General features: G+C 35.3%; 2 protein-coding genes across 2 annotated transcripts; both read right to left on the reverse strand.

Annotated features, from left to right (window-relative positions):
* Positions 1 to 304: 304 nt before the first annotated feature.
* On the reverse strand, positions 305 to 11305 carry LOC128234210 (metaxin-2-like). The gene is made up of 8 exons (XM_052948291.1): positions 11175 to 11305; positions 10314 to 10361; positions 9471 to 9590; positions 7054 to 7130; positions 6130 to 6261; positions 4436 to 4561; positions 2853 to 2929; positions 305 to 1836 (listed from the first exon to the last, which is right to left on the reverse strand). The coding sequence occupies exons 1-8, from the start codon at positions 11215 to 11217 to the stop codon at positions 1671 to 1673; spliced, it is 789 nt and encodes a 262-aa protein (XP_052804251.1). The 5' UTR covers positions 11218 to 11305; the 3' UTR covers positions 305 to 1670.
* Positions 11306 to 13555: 2250 nt separating this feature from the next.
* Positions 13556 to 22044, reverse strand: LOC128234207 (uncharacterized). The gene is made up of 6 exons (XM_052948287.1): positions 21954 to 22044; positions 21615 to 21668; positions 17970 to 20042; positions 17341 to 17508; positions 16606 to 16798; positions 13556 to 15472 (listed from the first exon to the last, which is right to left on the reverse strand). The coding sequence occupies exons 3-6, from the start codon at positions 20032 to 20034 to the stop codon at positions 14575 to 14577; spliced, it is 3324 nt and encodes a 1107-aa protein (XP_052804247.1). The 5' UTR covers positions 20035 to 20042; positions 21615 to 21668; positions 21954 to 22044; the 3' UTR covers positions 13556 to 14574.
* Positions 22045 to 23132: the final 1088 nt, after the last annotated feature.

Raw genomic sequence — 23132 nt, forward strand, 5'->3', positions numbered from 1 at the left:
ACTTGTGCTTAATGGATGACTTATTTAAATGTCATACACATGCATGAGCAATAGCTCTTGTGCTTAATGGATGACTTATTTAAATGTCATACACATGCCTTTAGGAGCAAAAGCTCTTGTGCTTAGTGGATGACTTATTTAAATGTCATACACATACCTTTAGGAGTAAAAGCTCTTGTGCTTAGTGGATGACTTATTTAAATGTCATACACATACCTTTAGGAGTAAAAGCTCTTGTGCTTAGTGGATGACTTATTAAAATGTCATACACACACATATTTTTTTCTTGAATTAAAAACAAACCTTTTATAAATAATTTTATTTTTGTAAATACAGCATAGCATAGGTTATGTTATTTATCACGAAAAATGTTGCTAGCATAGAGTTATTCTACAAATTGTAATTGCACACTGGTTTTGTACTTCAAGTAGATGCTTTTAACAATCACTGTTTCTATGACTGTCATATTATAACTAATTTGATTTGTGACTCATGTCTGAACAGCTGTTATCTTACGCAGTGCCCCAGCTAGGCCAAAAATGTAAGGAGCGATTTCTTATCTAGGAGAATTTCACCAGTGCAGTACTACATGATTTGTACTGTTAAAAATCTCTCCTAAGTATGAAATCACCATTCTCGTTCACCAGAGTTACGTACCTTTCACCTGAGTGACGTACCACACTCTGGTTCAAACGCCCCGTTCACGATCGAACCTCTGATAAATGAGAATGGAAATCACTAACAGGTATGAAATCGCTCCTAGGTAAGAAATCTCTCCTAGGTATGAATCCCTACCAGGTATGAAATTGCCCCTAGGTAAGAAATCACTCCCGTGTGTGAAATCACTCCTGTGTTTGAAATCACTCCTAGGTATGAAATCTCTCCTAGGAATGAAATCACTCTGCCTTTGAAATCACTCCTAAGTAAAAAATCTCTCCTGGCCATTTGAACACAACATACCTTAATATGCAACACAATAATTGATAATTTTCCAAAAAAACACCAAAAGTACTTTTATTAATGTCATGTCTCGTTAGGCCTAATCTCCCAATATGATAAGGTCTAATAAAAGCAAATAGTGTCCATATTGTTAACAACTAAAGCATAATTATATGAACAAATAACATACTTAAGTTAAAAAATAAATGCTTCTTCTACCGTAAGAAGTACTTTTACACAAAAACTGTCAGTGAACACATTATATCTTAAGCACTTTGATTAACAAACAGTTTAAGCATTATATGACCAAAGTATAACAAGTCTATATTAATGACCTTAATGTTTATGAAATTATCGATTAAAAGCAGAGTATAGATTTATACTTTCAGTTATTTCAACTCCCCAGTAAACATGAAGATTCATTATATTCAAAACTTGCAATGCAAATCAATGGGATAAAAAAAAATGAATAAATTTCCTTTTTTTCAATCTGACTTCTGCGGTAGTCAAAAAGGCGCAAGCCAGCTTTTTCTGCACTAGCAATTTGCTCAAATTTGGGATAGGTCAGTCTTGTTATATCAATTGTTGGCAAGAACTGGTGCAAGATATCGAACTTGTTTATCCAAAAGTTTAATTATCCATGATTGCCCATGTATTATTCAAGATCTAAAAATAAAATGCAGCAAATAACAAAATAAAATATTTTGAAACAAAGCACATTTCCGAACAAATCAGTAGTCATTGTCCAGCTGTTTATAGTATTTCTGGTCGACTCGTTTACAAAACTGGACGAGGTTGTCGTATTTCCCTATGACCTGGGCAAATTCCTTGTTGGGCAGATCAGTAGTAAGCAGAGTGAAAAGGTGACCAAACACAAGGGCATCAAGCTCTGTTGGTCTGAAATCAAAGGTTTGTTTAAAAAAATGTTATTTTTCAATACTAAGGCTGATTGTTCAGAACTCTGTTGAAGAAAACAACGTTGTTTATGTCATCGTTGTTATCTTTCTAATCTTTATTGCTCTGGAAGTTTAATGGATACACTTGTGATCCGCAGTATTTCTAACAAGATAATGGACGACTGTTTCAGCAGTACTAGTTTTTTGTGACATAAACATGTGCAGATTTTTTTTCTTTACAAATATGTACTCTTTAGTGGGTCTTATACCAATATTAAAGAATTTATTAGTGTTTTTACAACACATGGGTCATATACAATCAGATGGCTTATCAGTGATTGGAAATTGCCCAGAAATTCAAGGTATCATAATTCATCTGGTCTCAGAATGAAATGGGTTTGATATATGAGCACGTCACCAAATAGTTCATGTTTAAAAGTTTACAACAATGTTGTTAATCACATTAACTTGAACAAAGTTCTGAACAATCGGCACAATATGTATCAAATTTGTGAAATAACTTTACTTAGGACCATTACAAACATTCTCTATGGCCGTATGGCCCCTAAGTAGTAAATTCCACACTTATGCGAAAAACAAGAAGCTCATTTGCTGAAAGTGGCAGTCGGCCTTCTTTGATGTGTGAAGTCAATGAGGGGCTAAAGATGTTGCACTTGATTCAAATTTCACTTGTTGTTTTCAGGTGGAACAAAAGCCATGATCATCCAAGTTCCAATACCTTCCAAAAGTTTAGTTCATTTGCAAACAGTAGAAACTATGGACATATATGGAAGATAATCTAGGTTGCTTACTAGGTTTGCTTTTTTTTTTAAATATTTTGCGTTGTCTCTATTGTCCTGATTTCAACAGTTAACCAGATTGTTCCCATTTATCTCAATTAAAGACTAAAAAAGCTGCTCAAATCTAGTTCCTGCACTGATGAGACTAGATAATCATCAAATCCTCAACAGTCATACATAAATTTCCATATGACTAGCGATTTACAAGGATACTTACTTTTTTCCAAAAAAGAAGTCCTGGGTGCCGAGTCTTTCAGAGAGAGCCTCACAACAGGTTATCACTTCCTCACAAACCTGCAGATGAAATACAAACACAAGCTTTATCAGTACACCTATAGAGATAGTGATACATGAGAGGCTTGATTTTGCAGATAGTTTTCCTCTTTTAAAGAGCTGCAAAGTCAACTGTCACACGTATGACAGTGTATCTCACTATCTGTCACACGTTGTATGACGGTGTATCTGTGACACACTGTATGACGGTGTATCTGTCACACGTTGTATGACGGTGTATCTGTCACATGCTGTATGACGGTGTATCTGTCACATGTTGTATGACGGTGTATCTGTCACACGCTTTGTGACGGTGTATATGTGACACACTGTATGACAGTGTATCTGTCACACGTTGTATGACGGTGTATCTGTCACACGCTTAATGACGGTGTATCTGTGACACACTGTATGACGGTGTATCTGTCACACTTTGTATGATGGTGTATCTGTGACACACTGTATGACGGTGTATCTGTGACACACTGTATGACGGTGTATCTGTCACACGTTGTATGATGGTGTATCTGTGACACACTGTATGACGGTGTATCTGTCACACGCTGTATGACAGTGTATCTGTCACATGTTGTATGACAGTGTATCTGTCACACGCTGTATGACGGTGTATCTGTCACACGTTGTATTACGGTGTATCTGTGACACGTTGTATGACGGTGTATCTGTCACACGTTGTATGATGGTGTATCTGTCACACACTGTATGACGGTGTATCTGTCACACGTTGTATGGTGGTGTATCTGTCACACGCTGTATGACTGTGTATCTGTGACACACTGTATGATGGTATATCTGTCACACGTTGTATGATGGTGTTTCTGTCACACGTTGTATGGCGGTGTATCTGTCACACATTGTATGACGGTGTATCTGTGACACACTGTATGATGGTGTATCTGTCACACGTTGTATGACGGTGTATCTGTCACACACTGTATGACTGTGTATCTGCCACACGCTGTATGACGGTGTATCTGTGACACACTGTATGACTGTGTATCTGTCACACACTGTATGACGGTGTATCTGTGACACACTGTATGACGGTGTATCTGTCACATGTTGTATGACGGTGTATCTGTCACACGTTGTATGAAAGTTTAATTTAGACGATATATCAACCACAAGTTAGTAACAAGGTTTGCAGTTAATTTTTCTATTTTAAAGAGATGTGTAGACAAGTTAAACAATAAGTTTTGGGTATCCGCAAGACTCTGCTGTTGTGTACTGAAGATGATTATGCAGTTCTTTTTTCGCATAATTTCTCATGGTCATCAATAAACCTTGAACGGTATAAATAAATATTACCAGAGATAATCGCATATGCACAAGATTTTTTAAATGACTGGTGGACAGTAGATGCACAGAAAAAACGATTGTGATATAATAATTAAATTGTAGAAAAGTAAAAAAGAAAAATACATAGATAAATTAGCTTGCTCATGTCAAAGTGACAAATATAAATTCAAAATGAATAATAATGTTGTAAAGTAACTTGATACTTACCTCATTAAATGATTTATTTAGCCAATCCACAACGGAAAGTTTTCTCTTTATGTCAAAGTATTTCTTGCAGGGTAAAATTCTGTTGAGGGGCCATGGCTGCATACAACCATATCGCTCTCTTGTTACCTAGAATAAAATATAATCATAAGGCTGCATACAACCATATCGCTCTCTCATATCACCAGTAAAACTAATATAGCAAAACTGAGGTGATCAGTGACCTTGACGCTCTAGACCTTGATCTTAAGCAAGACATGTCATCTTACATTTGTTACTTCAGCTGAATTATTTTAAAATCCCTCTTTGCATGAAAAAAATTATATATGGGACCCTACAGTGAGACAGTTGGAAAAAGAGACGAAAAATATTCCTATTCAGCCCCCACTTTTTGAAGTGAGGTTATAAGTATAGCCCCCACTCTGTGAAGCGGGGTTATAAGTAAAGCCCACACTTTGTGAAGTGAGGTTATAAGTATAGTCCCCACTTTGTGAAGCGGGGTTATAAGTACAGCCCCAACTTTGTGAAGTGAGGTTATAAGTATAGTCCCCACTTTGTGAAGCGGGGTTATAAGTACAGCCCCAACTTTGTGAAGTGAGGTTATAATAGCCCCCACTTTGTGAAGTGTGGTTATAAGTATAGCCCCCACTTTGTGAAGCGGGGTTATAAGTATAGTCCCCACTTTGTGAAGCGGGGTTATAATAGCCCCCACTTTGTGAAGCGGGGTTATAAGTATAGTCCCCACTTTGTGAAGCGGGGTTATAAGTATAGCCCCCACTTTGTGAAGCGGGGTTATAAGTACAGCCCCCACTTTGTGAAGTGAGGTTATAATAGCCCCCACTTTGTGAAGCGGGGTTATAAGTATAGTCCCCACTTTGTGAAGCGGGGTTATAAGTATAGCCCCCACTTTGTGAAGCGGGGTTATCAGTATAGCCTCCATTTTGTGAAGTGGGGTTTTAAGTATAGCCCCCACTTTGTGAAGCGGGGTTATAAGTATAGCCCCCACTTTGAGAAGCGGGGTTATCAGTATAGCCTCCATTTTGTGAAGTGGGGTTATAAGTATAGTCCCCACTTTGTGAAGCGGGGTTATAAGTATAGCCCCCACTTTGTGAAGCGGGGTTATAAGTACAGCCCCCACTTTGTGAAGGGGGGTTATAAGTACAGCCCCAACTTTGTGAAGTGAGGTTATAATAGCCCCCACTTTGTGAAGTGTGGTTATAAGTATAGCCCCCACTTTGTGAAGCGGGGTTATAAGTATAGTCCCCACTTTGTGAAGCGGGGTTATAAGTATAGCCCCCACTTCGTAAAGCGGAGTTATAGCTATGTGTTTATGTTAATGCATAGCACAATATAATAATTGTTTATGTAAATGTCTCTGCAAGTTCTGGGAGAAAATGTTTATAGGATACCCTTTAATTGACTTGATTTTTGTAAATGATTCATTCTGGCAGTAATTTACGCATGGGCAAAGATAGCATTTGTAAATTAACAAAAGACATTAAGCGAAATAGCATTGACTTTGTTTTAATCATTACTCTACTCTTCAAAAAAATATAGTTTTGGGATTGTGAATTTGGCTGAACTTTGGCCAAAAAAAATCAGGAAAAAACATTGAATACGGTCTCTTCAGCATTTTTGAAGTGTCCCTAGGTAACAAGTACATCAAGATCACAATATCTGAAAAGTATAACACATACCTGTTCATAAACATCTTCCTGTATCCAGGCTAGGTAGAGTTCCGCGTTGACTAGCGTGTTCCCGACAAGAGACATGTAAGCCTTCAGCTCGGACTTTTGTATGTCTGGTAGATCAGCACTTAATGTGAACCCCTGTTATGGGAAACGCAATTAATTCAAGTACTTTCCAAATTCTGCCATGGACAAAATTTAGTTGAAGAAGAATAAGAATAATTACAAAAACCTACCAGTTGAAGGGGTGATATAATTATTGCAAGCAAGATGTAATTAGTTGGAGATTTATCTCTAATGCTGAGGGTTAGGACTAGGTATCCCTGAACACCATTATCCCCTAAAGTGCTTACCAAAGAATAGCACATTTTTATGTCAAATAATTCATTTAAAAGAAAAGATCCATTAGGATGGATGGTATAAGCTTGTACTATCGGAATTCAGGAGCATTTAAATAATACAGAGCATTCATCTTGAGTGATGTCCTAAACCTGTTAAAATAAAATTCTAGGAAGATTTACTATTAATGCTCAGGCCAAAATTTCTCGAAACTTCTTTAAGTCCCTTATAACAGGATCAACCTAAGCTCAAGAGTTCTTTAAGAGTTTTTAGATTTTAAATTCGAAATTATCCCTATGATTATCACAATTATCTGTTTTCCATATATCAAAATAAAATTTAAGTATTTATTTGGCTTATGGAGCTAAGCGCTTGTTAAGCTTAAGACATTTCGAGAAATTGGGGCCAATGTTTTTTAACTAAAAGTTTTTAGAGCTTAGTTAATCAAACTATTTTACTATTAGTAGTCAGAGCTCAATTATTCAGCAATTTAACAACAAGTATTTAGAGCTTAGGTAATCATTCTATTAAACTATTAGTATTCAGAACTCAGTTTATCAAACAATTTAGCTATTAGTATGAAGTGTTTCTTACCCTTGTTTGAACAGCTGATATTATTGGCTCCATTTCAGATATCAAAAATGGACCAATTTGTATAAATGGAACCTTCCCTGAAATGTTCATCATACCCATTCAAATAAGAGATAAATATCCAGCTGCTTTTTTGTTGTGTAATTTTATTACATGCATATATATTTATATGATAATGAATATATATTCTGATATATCGTTATATACAATGCTATGTTTTTGTTTCAGACTGTGAATACCATGCTTTCTTTGTATTTTGTAATTAAAATGATTATTTTTTATATATATACGAACAAAATACATAATTAATTTGTATTCTTATGGTATGGAATAAGAACACTTTTCAGCTTTTAATATTAAACACAGATCAATCTGAAGATGTAAACAAACTAGATTATTTTGTATACGATTTCCAATTTAATATAAATTGTGAAACTTAAGGGGAAGTAATCATGTTTAAATTAATTTACTATTCATATATCTACCGTAAATGACTGGGTATAATACGATAGGGGGTATTAGACGCAGGGAAAAAAATCTGTGAAAAATCCGAGGAAAAAACTTTTAATCTATGTTTTTGGTTAAAAGACGCATAGAAAAAATGTCAAAATCGTCCGGCATTTTCAGCCACCATGTTTGTTGACAGTGACAAAAAAAAAATTATTCATGAAAATGGCGATGGTTATCTTTAAAACCATACAACCATACTGTCGAGAATGAAAAGTTATGTAATGCAAAAAATATTTTGACAGTGCCCATCTTTGCTTTTTTATATGTAAGTTTGATTATTGTTTAATTCAATTTATTATTCAAAATAATATTGAATACCGTAATTCACAAGAGTTCGGACACCATAAATTAATTATTTTTTTCGCTCTCCGAATACATAGAAAATTATCATTTTTACACTTTATTTCCATGTTTGTTTAACCTGCCTTTTTTCTTCATGTTTGCTTTTTACCACTTATTAATTTATCCGTAGTAATCAATGGTCATAAACTTATTTATTACGCCTATAAGTGTAAATCCTTCATGAAGTTAATTAAAACACCATTTTATACATGCACTGAACTGAATAAACACATTCTATCGGCTTCAGATCAAAGAGTCACACTGTGTGACGTCACATAACTTACAGTTATACCCACGAGGATCTCGTGGAGAGCATGGACATTGCTATGCAGGATTAATGTATAACTGTACGATTATTGCTTCATAGAGTCTATAAGTGTGGTACAAGTTTGAAAGCTTATTGGCAGATCGTTTTACAAACATGCCATGTCGATGTTTTCTTAATCCCTTGATTGCCCTTGTTGTTTGTTTAATCCTCAAATTAATACATCACACTTCCTTTTCAACAGGCTATACATCGTTTAGGATGGGTAGTAACTAATTAAATTGTCACAGTGGTGTATACGGTTAGGTAATCTAGCCAGGCATTGTAAAGATAAAAATCAATAATCTTCGTCTGTGAAACTTGGTAACCATGAAAGTTATGATTGATGTCCTTTGGGTGTCCGAAAATTAGGTACGCAAAAATAAATTATTTTGGGAAATAATTATGGGTGTCCAAATATTTAGAGTGTCCGAACTCTTAGGTGAATTACGGTAACTTTAATCGAAAAATATTTTTGTTGAAATTATAAACGTCTTACGATATACCGTATCCCGATCTTCAACTGCCGTTTTAACCCGTATATACTCGATCAATATGACGCGAGTAACATCCTTTTCTACATAAATCTAAACAAACTCTCGGCTTGAAATTGACCTCAGAAAAAAAAGTTCAAAAAATTGTTACTGGGTATTATACGCAGGCATTTTTTTGCATCAAAATCTGAGGAAAAAAAGTGCGTCTAATACCCAGTCATTTACGGTATTAATTACCGAGACACAACTCATGCTATTTTGTTCATGTTGAATGTTATCTAATATGAGCCGGTGGCCTGTAACTATAAACTGCTGAATTGATTTGTTTGAGAGTAGTGAATTTGATAATGATTCTACAGAAATTGTCTACACTATAACATGACAGGTCTGTCCTCCTATATTTGGGGAATGGGTAATTTAGTGTTATTTTTGCTAAAAAGGAGAATTTTGCAAGTTGACATTTGCAAAACATTTTAATGCAAATTGATGTAATATAGATATACATGTATCAAAAACACAGTACACAATGCAGTGTCAATAATAAATGTTTTGTTTTATTTACATTTGACATTATCAAAGTTTTTTTTTGTTTTTTTATTATGTTGGTGAAGTTTAAACCACAATTTTGGGGGAAAAGTATATTCCTTGGTTCAGGAAATAGGGCCTTATATCAGCCACAAAACTCTTTGAAAGGCAGCCCTGCATTAACAACTCAATATCCAATTTCTTTGACTAAACTTGCAGTATTGTTTCTTTTAAAAAATACAAACCTGAAGGTGACATTTCTTCTGCATTAATTTTCAACTCAGTTGTGAAGTTGAGGCCACACATGTGAAGATAGGTCTTCACACTCAGGCAAGCAGCATAGTCTGGAAATGTGATCTGCTCAACTGCAAGAGAAAAGTCAATGTTGCATCATTTGTGTTAAGAAAAAAGTCCTTATATATAATGTTGCCTTTTGGAGTCAGACAACATTAGCTCAATGAGCTATTTTGTGACATAACAGGTGAGATCTAACAGATATAATGTATTCTATATAAGCCAGTACTATAATGCCTAGCGCCAGGCAAGGGAGTTACTGTAATACCAGTACCTTTTTTGCACGGCACGGCTAGGATTGAATCAGACTAATCCACTCTTGAAGAAACACTTTGATGGATGATTAAAAAAATTGTGTTTATTGCACCATACTGTCATATAATGTTTCTTCTAAAATATGTAAAGAAAATTGTAAGCATTAACCAATTTATGGTCTCTAAACATGATACATGGAGTAATTCATTTTGCTGTGAATTCCTAGTCCAAAGCTCATTGGGTTTTTTTTTTCACAGGAACAATTATTCTTAAACATTTGCTTTGCTTTTTAGTAATGTGTGTAAAGAAATATGCTTGAGACTCTTGAATATATGCTCAGGACCCAACGTTATGAAAAACAAGTATCAAGGCTTTTCAAGAGGCTTTGAAAACGAATCAATGTTTATGTACTTTAATCATAGTGATTCTAATACATAAACATTTTTTATGATTAACCTGATACTTTATTTCTGACAGGGATAATGTTTATTATTGGTCTAAGGTTCTGAGTAGCATTTAAATAATACAACAGGTGTTACCTTGATATTGCTGGAACAGCTTGACATTGTCTGGCCATCTTTCAGTTGCTGGAAAAAAATGAAGTCTAATAGACCATTGAATGTTATGCACCAGTCAATTGTAACCACAGCCCCCCAAAGTCCGGGAAAAATCGGTTTCAGCTAATCCCAGGTATAATCACCACCAAATTACCAAAACAAAATCCACTGAAGGTAAGATAAGCCATTTTATAAGACACTTTCAAATTCACTTCCAGCTCTCTACAATGGGATGAAGATCATTGATTATACAACATAATGAAAAAAAAAAAAAATTAACGCATTTCTTATGAACATTATTTGATTAATGTCTAATTTACACACTAAAAATATTTTAGATTTCATTCCAGTAAAGTGACAAACATCAATTTGAACAGGCTGAGGCTATGGGGCCACATGTGTGCCTCAATACCTATGCCATCACAGTTAGAGATATATAACAAGATAAATTTCAGGAAAAGTCAAGTGCCACACCTTGAAGTCTAGATGTTTTTTACTGTTTAGTTAAGATGTGCTTTTGCTGTTCAACACCATAAATCAAGATAGCGCTGTCAGAAAAGGCAGTCAAATTTTAGCTTCGTGACTTAACGTCACGTCATTATGTACAAACAAATTTCCATAAAAATACATTTTTTTTGAAATTTTGCTGTTGTAATATTTTAACATTAATAGATAAAATTACGTTTTCAATATCAAGAAGTTGAATAAAACAACATCTAAACTATCAGATCACCTGTCACTAGTGTCAGTGTCAAAATAACTGTCGCGAAAATACATTACTTTTTCGTTGAAATTTAATGACAGCATATGCCATATACATATATGGAAGGTAAATCTACTTACCGCCTAGCTCAACCTTAACCGCCTCCATCAATAGTGATGTCATGTCAGAAAACAGAGATTTATGGTAAAATAATCAAAAATGTCTGCTTCGACCTTTCTGCGTCACAAAACGCGTTACAAGACGCTTGACAGAAATCGGGATAGTCAAAACGGTAATTTCAAAACCGGCTTTTAATATTCCAAATAATTTAGGAAGCAAGAAAAATTCAATCGTGATCCAGTGTGATTATTTTTTTTGCATAGCTTCAATACATACTACATTTGTGAATGTTAGAAAATAATTGTTTTGTAAAATGTTCTTAATTTAATCCAACTAACCTTTCTGCTTAAAACAAAATTAAACAGTTTAACAAAGACAGTTTTCAATATCTTTTATAAAAAAAATTGTGTAAAGTTTAGAACTTTCTTATAATATCTATGTTGTATTGAACTAATAATCATTCTCATTGATTGCAAGGAAATTTGGTGATTGTCTACTCAGTGACTGCGGCAAAAAAGAAAACGTGTGATGGGGTTTTTTACTTTCAACACCACAGAATTTAAGAAGGCTTAGCAGTAAATTTTCTGCACAGCATTTACACATTCACTCTGATATCAACACAAAGACTTGAGAACCTTTTTCTCAGCAGAATACAGTCTAGATTCTAAAAAAATGGATGATTTTTTAACAATAAGCTCATGTTACATTGATACAAAAAATGTGTAAAGCAAACTCCTATGGCAGGGGCGTCACTTAGGACTGTTACCTTTTGACCTGCGCCCCTCCCTTAGAACCAAAATTTATATGGTTTAATATTTTGGCAAATCTGGAAATAAATATTCCTTAAGTTAGATGCAATTTTTTTTGTATGTTTTGCAATAAGTAAGTTTTATTAGGAAAAATAACTCTTATTTCAGCATGTACCTCAAAATTTCAGTTTGCCAAAAAAAAAATCACATTTATTTTCAGAGGAAGAAGGATTCCTAAACTCATTTGAGGAAAATCACTCTTTTTTCGCACTCAAAAAGTTAAAAAAGGGCTTGTAGAGAATAAAATTCAACCATTCTACAATTTATCTACTCTATAAAATGATGATATGGTATTTCAGTACTCTAGAGATTTGTGTTCATTTGTACATTTGCTTTGATAGAATTGTGGTTGAAAAAAGGTCTACCGGTACATTCTTTTTATACCCCCCAAAACAAAGTTTGAGGGGGTATACTGGAATCGGGTTGTCCGTCTGTCCGTCTGTCTGTCTGTCTGTCCGTCTGTCTGTCCGTCTTTTTTTTGTCCGGGATTCATCTTTGTCGTTATTGAACGAATCTTTTTCAAACTTTCAAATATTAATGACCATGATGTAAACCTGTGCCTCCGTGGATTTGGTCAGAATCGCATGATCCTGAGTGGAGTTGTGGCCCCTTAATGAGTTAAATTGGGCAAAATTAGCTTTGTCCGGGATTCATCTTTGTCGTTATTGAACGAATCTTTTTCAAACTTTCAAATATTATTGACCATGATGTAAACCTGTGCCTCTGTGGATTTGGTCAGAATCGCATGATCCTGAGTGGAGTTGTGGCCCCTTAATGAGTTAAATTGGGCAAAATTAGCTTTGTCCGGGATTCATCTTTGTCGTTATTGAACGAATCTTTTTCAAACTTTCAAATATTATTGACCATGATGTAAACCTGTGCCTCCGTGGATTTGGTCAGAATCGCATGATCCTGAGTGGAGTTGTGGCCCCTTAATGAGTTAAATTGGGCAAAATTAGCTTTGTCCAGGATTCTTCTTTGAAGTTATTGAACAAATCTTTTTCAAACTTTCAAATATTAATAGCCATGATGTAAACCTTTGCCTACATGAATTTGGTGGGAAATAAATGTATTGCCTTGTGCGTTCTAGTGATACCATAACTAAGGCCAGGGCAAACAACCTAGACAGGGAAGGGGTGGGGGGTATTCGTTAGCCTTTGGCTTACAGTTCTAGTTATGGAAGTTTCTGGTTACGGTATCTCCCTTTGATTTCTGTCCCTTAATTAATAATAATCTATTACCGGTAATAGAAAATTATAATAATAATTATTGCTAATTTGTCTAATTATTGATCATTTATTGCTTATGGTTTCAAATCTTTTGCTATGATCCTAGGCTTATAGGACAATACTTTTAAATTTTATGTATTGAAAGCATCTAAAACCACCGAGACAAATATTCCACCATAAAGGTTGTATACTTGCTGTGTTCATTCTGTTGATTATACAAGTATTAATAAAGTGAAGTCAATTTTCTTGAGTGGAATATTGTGTACATGTCCATGTACATAATGCTCAAGACTAACTTTCAAATAATAACTCTGTGCCATGACATAAAACGGTACGGATTAATAATGATAAAATAACATGACATATTTAAGTCAGTTTTATTTTCAATCATAAATTATATAATATCTATATGGTATGGTATAAAAGTGTACAGAAAACATTTAACGAGATGAGACATTCTGCATTATCAGAAATCCAATAATTTATCGGTTACCCTCACATCGGACATTTCAACAACAATTAAGAAATAAAAAAAAATAATCACATAGCAAAGTCCTTAACACTTGACTTACAAATTCACTAAACATCATCATAAACATAGAAACCATTAACGAAAAGATAACAAACAATACATCCCTGAACGCAACAACTTGATGAACATCAACGAGAGAAAATAAACACTCATAACATAACGTACAATCACAGAATGAAGACTTTGGAATGTTAAATGTAAAATATATTAATGCTTAAAAGCCCACTAATAACATCCTCGGATACCCACAAGTGACCCATTCTGTTATACTCCATTTCTCGATGAATGGCAAGTCATGATATTGGGTGGATCGTAGGTATCTGACGATGAATAATAAGAACTTAATGAGTCTTTAAATATATTCATAAAATTAATTATCTGTAATGACTTGTTGTAACTGTATTTTCTGAATCTGAAGTAATTAATTAAATATCAATCAAATTTTAATTTTCAATAAAACCATACAATATGGTCACAAATGAGACATATCTTCGCAAACAAATAACAACTTTTTTAAAATCATTGTTCAAAACAAACAAAAACAAAACACTCAAAAACACACAAAATAAGAGCTATGCATGTTATAATTGAGAATAACATATTTCGCATAGAATCATGTAAATGGTACACTGTTCGATAATACTTTCATCAGGCATTAAAACAAAGCACAACATTGTTCAATAAAATTTATGGATATAAAAAAGAAATAATGCAAAACTGTAATGAACAGAGTATGTTATGTACTGATACATGTGTAATTCATGGAGAATGGACAAAAACAATTTTATGTCCTTATCCAAATTCGGTGATGGGGCAATATTGTCTAAGATTATTTGTCCTACTCTCATGTTTAGTACATATTCTGCAGTCTATATTGCTGACCCTGAAGACTCTGTATGCTAGAGCCAAGAGCTTCTTGCACAAGCCTGTGATGTTCCTGAAGCAACAATGTGCCATCCGCGTTCAAGGCCACTGATATCATCCCATCAGTGGGCCCTTGCACAGGGCGTTGGTCCCCCTGGGGCATCGGCCCTAACCTCTGGGGCTCAACTACACCTTGCAATATGGACGGGCCCATTCCACTTTGGTACGGAATGTTCGCCACTGTTGTGAGACCTGGTATACGAAGTGGAGGGTCAAGGTCACTTGAATTGGACAAAAATGACTGGTTAAGTGAAAGGGCAGATGTTGTAGACTGGTTCAGGTGTGTGATGTCATTGGCCGATCCCGAAGTTGGGATAATACCTGCAACACTCATACTAAGATTCAGGGTGTCCATTCTTGATGTAGAGGTCGTTGAAAAGTCAAGGTCATCCGTGCCCTCCCCAACCGAGACCAGTTTCTCATTCTTCGTCAAGGACTTTTTCTTTGGAGTTTTATCAGAGGCATTACTGCCAGCAATTGCATTGATTGTTGGTACCATTTCTTTAGACACACCATGATTAGTCTCCATGTGATTGTAAAAGTAAGTTTCATCCAGGAATTTTTCTTTGCATACCTGACACATGAACTTTTTACTGTTTATATGATACTGCTCGTGTTCAATAAGAGGCTGTCGCTCCTTGAACTTTTTCCGACAAAAGCTGCACTGATATGCAGTTTCAACATGGCACATTCTGTGCCGATCAAGATTATCTTTGCGAGAAAATTTGCTGTCACAAAGATCGCAGGCAAACTTTGAGTCAGTGATATGTGTCTGCTCATGTCTACGTAAACTTTTAGCATGCTTGAACGATTTGCCACAGTACCTGAAAGATGAAAGATAAAACTAGAAATGTGTACAATGAAACAGATGCCCCCACTTCCCACCTTACACAAAACACAAAAGCAAGAACCATAATTCCCCCATTGTCGACAAATTTGCATCAAAATAACGAGTGGCACAATGAAAGACTTGGGGCATAAAAAGGCAATACCAAATTTTCCGCCTTAAAATATTCCTACAAATTTAATCACAATAATTTACTTTGAACTAAAGATATGAGGAAAAAAACCTTTTTAACTATGTAAAGTAGCAGTGACCTTAACTCCAGGTGCACAACTGCACTTGCAGACTATCATCTTGGTGAGAGTTTTTTTACTCTAACTCTTTTTTTTAGATAAGCATTAAACTTAATTTATTTCAATTATGTCAAGGGCCATAACTCTGCTAGGCACAACCACAAAATTCCAGATGCAAACAAACCTTACAAAATTATCAACATCCTCTAAAGTTTCATGACTCTGGCTCAGAAACTTAAAGAGACAGACACAAGATTCCATGCTTTATATGTGATTACTTATTCAAGGGCCATAACTCTACTCTTACTGGAGGCAGTCACATAGCCCAGGCTAACAACTTCAATAGCTGCTAAACATTCCTGTAACATTTTGTGACTATGGTTCAAATACTTTTGCAGATGTGGGCGACAAAAGATTGAAGGCTCAATAGTCAAGGGCCATTACTCTGCAAGTACTGGGTGCATCCACATCTTCACATGATGTTTAAAACTCCTGTATGGTTTCATCCATCTGGCTATCATACTTTTGGAGGTATGCCCTACATAAGATTTTGTGTCAGACAGATGGACCTTTGAAAATCTTTATGCCCTCCCTTATAAAGCGGAATATTATAATTATACCATATATTGTTTTAAACAGTTATCTGACAAGAAAATTAAGAAGTTCTGACTGAAATAAACATCTTTACATTCCAAAATACTAGTACTTTATCACTTATTGTCTTGGAAAGGGTAACATATAGTTCCTGTTTACCTTTTTTCCAAAAGTAAAATTTCAATTAAGTTTAAAATGTAATACTCGAAAGTTGTCCGACATCCCATCATCTCTGATCAACCATTTTATAATTTACACTGTATCACAAATTTCAAATCAAACAAACCTGCAAGTCTGAGTGCGTTCATTTGAGTGGCTGAACATGTGTTCCTCAAGCTGCGACTTTTTCCCGTATCGCCCGCCACACACCTTGCACTCAAAGCGCTTGTCCCCAAGGTGCACCGTACGATGGTGATGCAGCAGTGATGTGCTGTTGTTGAACTCCGCACCACACACCGAACACAGGTATGGTTTGTGTCCTGCCAAAGAATATTGGGAAAAGTGTCAGATTGACTATATATGTTGCAAGGCTAAACAAGTAACATTAGCTGATGAGCATTGATGGTGATGAACATATGTTTAAAACCTGATATTAACATGTAATTAAGAACCATGTACCATTCCTGGCTGATAAAAAACACTTATCACGATGAAGCTCGGACTTGGCATTGAGCCCTGAAACTCTGATCCAGAGTCCAATATGCTAACCACTTGGCCCTCACCACTGATGAAATGTTCATTTAATAAGAGATACTTCATGTGAAAGAATCAGTATTTAAAGAACTTAAATTTTATTTTTTGCATATAGAACTTAGCAATGCATATTATGGGCTCGATATGCACATACAAAAAGCATTACATTTATCACCAGTCCCTGCTAATGATCAATAATGCACCTGTCAATTGTAACCACGGCCCCCCAGGTCCCAGAAATAGCAGGGACTTTGACTTTCGGCATGGGCATGGTTACAATTGACTGGTGCATAACTGGTAACTTGCTAATGTTGCACGGATATTAAACCTGTATGGGTGAACATGTGCATCCTGAGTTTATGCCGCATGGCGAAGCCGCGCCCACACACCTCACACGTGTGTTTGGTGGGCTCGTCATGGAGGGCTAGGTGGCGCTTTAACTTCCGCTCACTGATCAGACCCTTTCCACATACCTCGCATGTGAATGGACGCTCACCTGCAGTGGTCAAAAAATAAGATTTTCTTAATCAAACCTCAATATACAGATTTTTCTCAAAACAGGTAAAAAGTGTGTGTTTCAATATGTACATGTAGTTTAAAACCTTTATAGCTTCATACAGAAGATTCATTTACCACAATTCTCCAATGGTGATAATAACGCTCTTACATAAAGCCTTATATATGATAATAACGCTCTTACATAAAGCCTTATAAACAAATAAAATAAAAAGCCTTCCAACCATGCCTGTTTTTGAAAAGGTTGTTACCCTAACCAAACCATTTGATTATTTTTTTAGCCTAAGAGAAGATAGCTGAAGACATTCATTTATTTAATATTTCATATAAAACAAAGAAGTATGGATTTTTTCTAAGATTTGCAATTCAAACTAACATTCTTCAAATTCAATTGAGAACCCTCCATTCATACTAAACCATCTCATAACCAATTTGTTATACCAGTATGAAGACGAACATGCACGTCCAATTTGGAGCCAGGCACCATTGTGTTGCATATTTCGCAAATCTCCAGTAGCTTCCGTCCCTGTTTTTTACGTCCTCTCTTCTTCTGAACGCCATCTGCCCCATTGGCCACCTTGCTGTCATCTCGGTGAGTGAGTGTTTTATGTCGATCCAAGCTACTTTCTTTCACAAACTTCAGATCACATTCATCACATTCATAATTAAGCTGGTCCTTATGCTTTTGTCTTTCATGCTTTAGTAAACTTTGAGAAGTGCTGAAAACATCTCCACAGAGATCACATGATATGATTGTATTGCTCACACTGATCTTTCCCATTTTCAAATCTTTTGCTGTCTTTTGATCAGTTGTCATCATAATTCTTCGAGGCTTTGTTGATTTTCGCTTTCTCTGAGACCTTTTATGAATTTTATCAACGCTAAATTCAGCGTCTTTCGTATCAAGTATCTCATTATCTCTGGAATTATCAATCAGATCATCAACAATGTTTTCAGTGTCTTCCATTTGTAAAACCTTATTGTGTGTTCTGTCATCTATATCTTTAGGTTTAGGATGGACTGTTTCTGGAATATTGTCAAATAAATCATCAATATTGTCATCAAATTCCATCATTTGATCATCATAATCAGTGGCCACTACATCATTCTGACTTCCATCCAAACTTTCGACTTTAACTTGAACAAATTCTTCACTTTCATCTGGCTTTACCTTTTTCGGTCTTCCTCGCTTTCGTTTTGGTTTTTCCGGCAACAGCTCTCTTGAGACCTTACTTTTTCTAAGTGGTTTTGGTGCACGGAATTTCACAACCAGCTTTTTTGGAATACATTCTTCTGTTGTAGAGACATCTTCAGACAATCCTGCAGTTTGTGTCGATGAGCAAGCAGTATCAAACTTTGGGAAAGCAGTTTTCAGAACATGGTCATAGTGGTAAGAGCCTGTGGAACAATATGCTTGAAGATGATCATGAAGTTGACACATCACAGTAAATTTCTTCCCACACCCACCACAATGAAAGAAGTCATCAGTACAATGTTTGTGCTCAAAGTTTGATGCAACAATTTCAATAGAATTTCTCTGTGCTTTGTTACTTTTTACAGCTTTAGAAGATCGTTTCCTTGTTCGTACACCTTTTGGAGTAGGTAAGCTTCTTTGAAAAATACCTTTGAGGTCGGAAGGCATAAGACCAAGATTTTCAGAAAAAGTATTTTTCTCCTGCTTTAATTTTTCCATGAGTTTCTCTTCATTTGATGAATTTTCTATTTCACTGTTTTCAAAATTATTTTCCTGACTTTGACCTGTTGAATCATTAATGTTGCTATTATTTTCTTTAGCCTTTTCTTTTATCACTATATCATTAGAAGAACCGGATCTTTCCTCAGGTTTGTCTGGAACACCTTCTATACTGATGTCATTCGGCTTATCAAATTGCATCTGTTCTTCAGCTTCAACATCCATTGAGCATGTTTTAGCACATTCATCTTTCTCTTCTTTGGTATCAATAACATTGTCAACTTCATCTGCAATGATTTCTAATGCTGATAATTCATTCTTATGCTCTACTATCTGTTTATTTTCTGAATCATTGGCCTTTGATTTGTCACTTGCAATATTAACGTCAGAGTGACATGGGCCACTATGAAGATCATGAAAGTCATAGAAATCATTAAGGTTAACTGGTTCTTCAACTAGCACATACTGAGCATCAGGTATAATGTCAGAACTTTTATTTCCATGGTGGCTAACTTTAGCGGTTGAAGTAAGCAAGTGATCTTTTGTTATCGTTACAGTGCTGCAAAAATTAGTGCTTGATTCTGGATTGCTTACAAGGAAGTTTACAGGATTACTTCTATCAAGACTTGTATTAGTCTGGGTCTCATTCAGAATAGCTGATTCCAACTCATCCACATTGGATGGAGATCTCTGTGAGAAAGGGTGTTCAACAAGTTCTGACTGATCTACAAGGCTCTCTTGAAGTCTCAGTAGTTCATCCATGGCTTGGTCAATAGAAGAACTTCTTGGCTTTGGATCGTCATTCATCTCCATGGCTTGGCCTGAAGAGACATAAAAATCTTGAATCATGGTTAAGACTATGTTCCCAGCTTTATTGGCATACAGTGGATCAAAATTAACACAAGCTTGCAAGCCCAACACTGCTAAAATGCTTTCTGGGCTTTCTAAAATTCTTAATTCTGAACAGCAGGGCTCGTTTATTTTTTAATGTGGTAAGCACCTGTTTCAGTCATGTTCCTCCAAAAGTTTAATGTCAATCACTGGGATTAAATTGAACAAGTTGATCAAAATGTTGAAGGTACTCACCAAAAACTGGAACCATTTTACTCAAATATTGTCTTTGAAGACCACAATTTTCATTAGCATTAACAATTTTTTAGGTCACTTAATTATGGCTGTGGTGTTGCGTTATTTGTTGATTGGCATCATCATGTGATGTTATCAATGTATTGTAAAGAGGTCTAAATATACACCACTTATTTAGTCCTGGTGGCCTTGTGGTCTAGGCATCAGTAAGTTATCTAGGACTACCCAAATATCATGAACTCCTGAATGAAATTTAAACATGACATTGTAATAGACTGCACAACATGCATTTGATGGGAATCTAACCCATGAGGGCTCGCTCTACAGTTGGAAACTTTACTGCACCCTAAAGCTAGCTCTGAAGTGAGACAGAATAAGTGCCGCTATAAAAATATCAAATGCCTGGTTGCATTTCCCTCCTCCATTTTAAAATTCATCCAGGACTTTTGGATACTAGGTTTAATTTACAATGACCTTGCAGCTAAAATTCAACAGGAGTTATATCAGTTGGGCACCAAGTGACACAGGCTGCAAAAACTGCTATGTGCATCATTCTGATGGTGATCAAACCCATGACCGCTTGCTCTGCAGGCAGGTACTCTACTTTGTCCCTATGTAAGCTTTGACAGTATAAGTGCTGCTTTATACATATCACATATCCGGTTAAAATTTCGCCATCCATTTCGAAAATCATTCAGGAAACTTGGAGACTAGGATCAATTTACAATGACCTTGGGGCTTTACATCATAAAATGTGACATGAGTTATTCTGTTGTGTGCCAAATGTAACATTTTATATATGTAAAATTGTTGAATTTATAATCATTAGTGTGTACTTGTTTCATAATTTAATTGTTAATCATGCATATCTGTAATGTGTACTGGCACAGACCATGTGTATGGTCATTCAATGTCACAACCCTTTGGCCACGCCCCCTTATCTTGTCCTCCAATCCTGCACACTCAACAGTACATGTATTAAAAAAATGCAAGATTATGCAAACCAAATAAATATTCAAATTTTTGCATAATGAATAACCTTTCTTGTGAGTATCCAAAACTACGGATTCAATGATGTTCAAGTATTTTCTCAATTAAAAAATTGGTAATAACCTTACTGTCAAAAGTAGAGTTATGTTTTGTTTTATTATATAATTATGATTACTGTAGATTATTTTTCATAACAAGAGTGCGTGTGAGGCTAAATTAAAACCAGTGGGGGAGGGTTGGTAGGGATGTGGCATGGTAGAACAAAATGTTGTTTGATACAAGCTATATAACAGTACAGTATCTAAGTTGTCACACACCTGTGTTGGGGCCTCTGCACAGGGGAGATAACTTGTGCTCCTAACTTGGCATACCTGAAAATTGTTAAAAATTGTAATGACACCAATTGCAACTTATTCATCACAATGTATTAATGTAATTGCTATTGTTAAAAATATTTATGCTGTGCGATAAACAACAAATAATTACTTTGATATTCCAGAATAACTTTCCTGTCGAAGTGGAGGCCATGACACGTCCAAAATCGAAACGTCAAAAGGTCAATATTTTTCCGAAATCTTTAGACCTCAATTTGTAGTCAAACAAAAATAGTTAATGTAATGTTCACTAGATATATGCAAAATACAAAAACAATATACCATTTCTGTAGAAAGAAGCATGCAAAGGCCGTTGTAATGTTGACATTGCTGACCCAAATCTCGTATCAATGGAGGGCCTTATTTGCAAAGGGAGCCAACTACAAAATTAATTTTACAACCGAATGTTTTAATCGGGATGAGGCCCGTATTTTCTTTTTAAGGTAGCACATCCCTTGAAACTCTTCAATTTTAATGCTTTAGCCTATGTTTTTAAGCACAGGACTACAAATCTTTTGAGGGTTTCAAGGTAGTGGTTCGAATCCAGCCAGAAGCACAAATATTTCTTTATTTTTTCATTCTTTGTTTTTATTAGCTAACATTTTTTACAAAAGTTAATATTGTATTTTCATTAAAAAGTAATTATATACATTTTTACACATAAATATTAGCTTCTGTGAAGATTTTATAACTTGCAGGGACGGCTGAAATAGTTGGTTGGGAATTACAAACTTTTTATTTTAAATGAGACGGTAAAATATTTTGATTTTTTGGCATAATGTTCCCAAAAGATGAAAGATAATTATTAATAAAGAACAGGTCAGGCGTATTTCTAGAACTTGTTATTTTTGCTTTTAAACATTGATGTTCCAATTTTACGCGGTCAAAACAGTTTGTTGAAATTGAAATACCATATGACTTTTTCAGCACAGTATGATTATATTTGTTGGTGATGTGATCATTTCTTGTTACTCTGATACCAAATTATTACATTAATGTTGAAAAATAAATAAAATAAAGGATTGTTCTTGTCTCTCGGGTGATGTCGTTTTCATCGACAATTCTGAAATGGGGATAGGGTAATTCAAATTTAAATAAAATTGTTATTTGACGGTAAATTTTATTTTAAATTTTGTTTTTGAATCCAGGAAATGATACACATTAAGAAATTATCAAGCTGATCATAGTTTGAAATGGTGCCCATTAGGGGTGTGCTACCTTAAGTACAACAACATATACATGTACATGTGCCGTATTGTGCCGGGTTAGAGACACGTGGCTTAGTTAAGCTTACAAGTAAAGTATCGCTGTTTTTTAGTAAAACTATGGATCTAAATTGCTTTAGTTACTAAGTACATTTTCTGTATAAATTAGGGCGTGACACAACCAGTGAGTGAACAGCGATGCGGCAAATGAACAGCTGGGAAAATGTGTCATGAACATATTTATGAACATAGGAAG

The sequence above is a fragment of the Mya arenaria genome, chromosome 5 (assembly GCF_026914265.1).
Source record: "Mya arenaria isolate MELC-2E11 chromosome 5, ASM2691426v1".
In the NCBI taxonomy this organism is placed as follows: Eukaryota; Metazoa; Mollusca; class Bivalvia; order Myida; family Myidae; genus Mya; species Mya arenaria.